Source organism: Prionailurus bengalensis, chromosome X (genome assembly GCF_016509475.1).
Source record: "Prionailurus bengalensis isolate Pbe53 chromosome X, Fcat_Pben_1.1_paternal_pri, whole genome shotgun sequence".
NCBI classification, from domain to species: Eukaryota; Metazoa; Chordata; class Mammalia; order Carnivora; family Felidae; genus Prionailurus; species Prionailurus bengalensis.
In genome coordinates this window covers 120,505,547-120,508,735 of record NC_057361.1, presented here as the reverse complement: position 1 = coordinate 120,508,735, position 3,189 = coordinate 120,505,547, and the positions used below count along the sequence as shown (strand labels likewise).

The following is a 3,189-nucleotide window of genomic DNA, read 5'->3' as shown; positions in this document are numbered from 1 at the left end:
CGTTCCGGAAACACGCTTGTCATCCAAAGCGCTTGCGTATCAAAGCGAATTTCAAGAACCATTGGCTCAGTTGTGATCATGTGACTTTGGGTGTCACGTACGACTCGTATTGCAAGACCAAGACGTCGTTCGTTTGTCAAGTTAAAACGTGTTAGAAATGTTTGCTCATCTTGCGGAACACGCGCAGAACAAGTTAGTCACAATCCAAGCTTGTACTGGATGCATAATATATATATACAGTGAAACGATGGCCACGTAAGGTTTGGTTAACACATCGGTTCCCTCATATACTTACCATTGTTTTGGTGAGGACAGCTAAGGTCTACTGTCTTTCAGCTCGAAAGTAGACAATTCAGTATTGTGGGTTATAGTCACCATGCTGGACATTAGATCCCGGAACTAATTCATCGATAGCTGGAGGCTTGGAGCGTTTGACCAACATGTTCCCATTTCCACCATCCCCACGCCTGACGACCACCGATCTACTTTTTGGTTCCAGGAGCTCAGCCTTTTTAGATTACGCATATGAGCGCGAACACACATGTGTGTTGTGCTCTGACTTCTTTCACTTAGCGTCATGCCCTCCAAGTCCATCCATATTGTTGTAAAAGGCAGGACTTCCTACTTTGTTAGTGTGGCTTTTTTCTTTTTTCTTTTTTTTCAAAATTTTATTTCAATTCTAGTTAAACATGCAGTGCGAAGTTGGTTTCAGGAGTGAGTTTGTGTTTCACTGATGCTGACGCTCAGGCCTTGATTGCACAGCGAGTGTAACCACCCCTGCTGCTGCTTCTTGGGCTTCAGGTTCCGCTCATGGACTGTGGATCCAGGGGCTGGTACTTCTTACCCTCGTAGAGTTTCCCAGGGTTCTTTTTCTGAGCCTGGTTGATGACGGTGAGAACACGGGCGACGGATTTGTGAACAACTCGGATCTCGGAGAACTTGGAGGCTGGGCTGCCTGTCACTTCGGGGACGCACAGCTGGGACAGCCCCACCCTCAGGACTTCCAGCTCTTGAAGCACTTCCTCCTTCTTGCCGCAAAGGTCTCGAGCCTTAATCTGGACCATGTCTGCACAATCCACCGCCAGGATTTCCCACTTTTGTATGGCAGGATAATACTCCATAACGCACACACACACACACACACACACACGCACACACACTCACACACACACACACACACACACACACACACACTACATTTTCTTTATTCATCCATCATCCAGTTCTCTCTTCAGGTCTGTTAATATTTGCTTATTGTATTTTGGGGCTCCAGTGTTGGGTGCACATATATTTACAATGGTCATATCCTCTTGATGAACTCACCCCTTTATCATGATATAGCCACCTCCTCTGTCTCTTTTTAAAAAATTTCTTCCATGTTTATTTTTGAGAGAGAGAGAGAGAGGGGCGGGGAGGGGCAGAGAGAGAGGGAGACACAGAATCCGAAGCAGGCTCCAGGCTCTGAGCATTTAGCACAAAGCCTGAAACAGGGCTTGAACCCACGAACCTTGAGATCCTGACCTGACCTGAAGTTAGATGCTTAACTGACTAAGCCACCCAGGTGCCCCTTTAGACATCTTTTTAAGTTTATTTATTTTGAGAGAGAGCACAAGCAGGGGAGGGGCAGAGAGAAAGGGAGAGAGAGAATCTCAAGCAGGCACCAGGCTCAAACCCACGAACCGTGATAACATGACCTGAGCTGAAGTTGGCCGCTCCACTGACTGGCCGCTCACCCGGGCACCCCTGTCTCTCGTTACAGGTTTGATTTGAAGTCTATTTTGTCTGATAAAGTATAGCTACCCCGGTCTCTTTTGGTTTCTGTTGCATGGAATATTTTATTTTCTATTCCTTCACTTAGGGTTTACATGTGTCCTTAAATTTGAAGTGAGCCTCTTTTGGCAGCATATGGTTACATCTTGTTTTTTAATCCTTTCAGCCACTCTATACATTTTGATTGGAGAATGTAATCCATTTACCTTTAAAATAATTATTGATATGGGGCATCTGGGTGGCTCCGTCTGTTAAACCTCCGACTGGATTTTGGCTCAGGTCATGATCTCCCGGGTCAGTGAGATAAAGCCTTATGTCAGGCTCTGTGCTGATAACACAGGGTCTGCTTGGGATTTTCTCTCTCCTGTCTCTGCCCCTCCCCCACTTGTGCTTGTGTGCGCGCGCGCTCTCTCTCTCTCTCTCTGTCTCAAAATAAATAAATTTAAAAAATAATTATCGATAAGTAAGGACTTACTAATGCCATCTTGTTATTTTCAGGCTGTTTTGTCATGTTCCTTTTTTCCTTTTTGGATGTCTTCCTTCGTGAATTGATGATTTTCCATAATAGAACGCTTTGATTCCCCTCTCTATCTTTTGTGTATCTAACTATAGTTTTTGTTTTGTGGTTACCATAAAACTTACATAAAATTCTTACTCCTTCCCTGTATTTATGTTTTTGATGTCACAATTTACCTCTTTTTATATTGTACATAATTTAACAAATGATCATAGAAATAGTTATTTTCAATACTTTGCTCCTTAATCCTTTATACTTGAGTTAAGTGATTGACACACCACAATATTACAGTGTTAGAGTATTCTGAGTTTGACTATGTATTTACCTTTGCTGGTGTGTTTTATTTTTTCGTACGTTTTCACGTTGCTAATCATTATTCTTTTGTTTCTGCTTGAAGAACTTCTTTTCACGTTTCTTGTAAGATGCGTCTAGTGCTTGTGAGCTCCCTCAGCTTTTGTTTGTTTGGGAAAGGCTTTATCTTGTCTTTATTTCTGAAAGAAAGACAATTTTGCCTGGTAAAGCATTCTTGGTTAGCAGGGTTTTTTTTTTTTTCCCAGCACTTTGAATATATCATCCCACTCTCTCCTGTCCTGCAAGATTTCTGCTGAGAAATATGCTGATAGCCTTATGGGTGTGCCCTTATAGGTGAGAATTGTTTTTCTTTTGCTTCTTTTAAAATCCCTTCTTTGTCTCCACTTTAGATAGTTTATTTTAATGTATCTTGGAGAAGATCATTTTGTGTTGGACTTTTGGAGGAACCTATTAACTTCATGAATGTTGATGCCCAGATCTTTCCCCAGGTTTGGGAAGTTTACAGCCATTCTTTCTTTCTTTTTTTTTTTCCCAGAAAAATTTAACAAGTTTATGTATAATTGTTATAAAGTTGAACTGCTGAAACATGT

The 3,189-nt window shown here is 42.1% G+C and overlaps 1 protein-coding gene across 1 annotated transcript; it reads right to left on the bottom strand.

Annotated features, from left to right (window-relative positions):
• Positions 1-797: 797 nt before the first annotated feature.
• LOC122477167 (60S ribosomal protein L35-like) lies at positions 798-1,137 on the bottom strand. Its single transcript, XM_043570030.1, has one exon. The coding sequence runs from the start codon at positions 1,119-1,121 to the stop codon at positions 798-800; it is 324 nt and encodes a 107-aa protein (XP_043425965.1). The 5' UTR covers positions 1,122-1,137.
• Between the last annotated feature and the right edge of the window lie 2,052 nt (positions 1,138-3,189).

Bases quoted from the DNA above. Each gene is read 5' to 3' on its own strand.
- LOC122477167 (XM_043570030.1), bottom strand. From the start codon at position 1,121: ATGGAGTATTATCCTGCCATACAAAAGTGGGAAATCCTGGCGGTGGAT.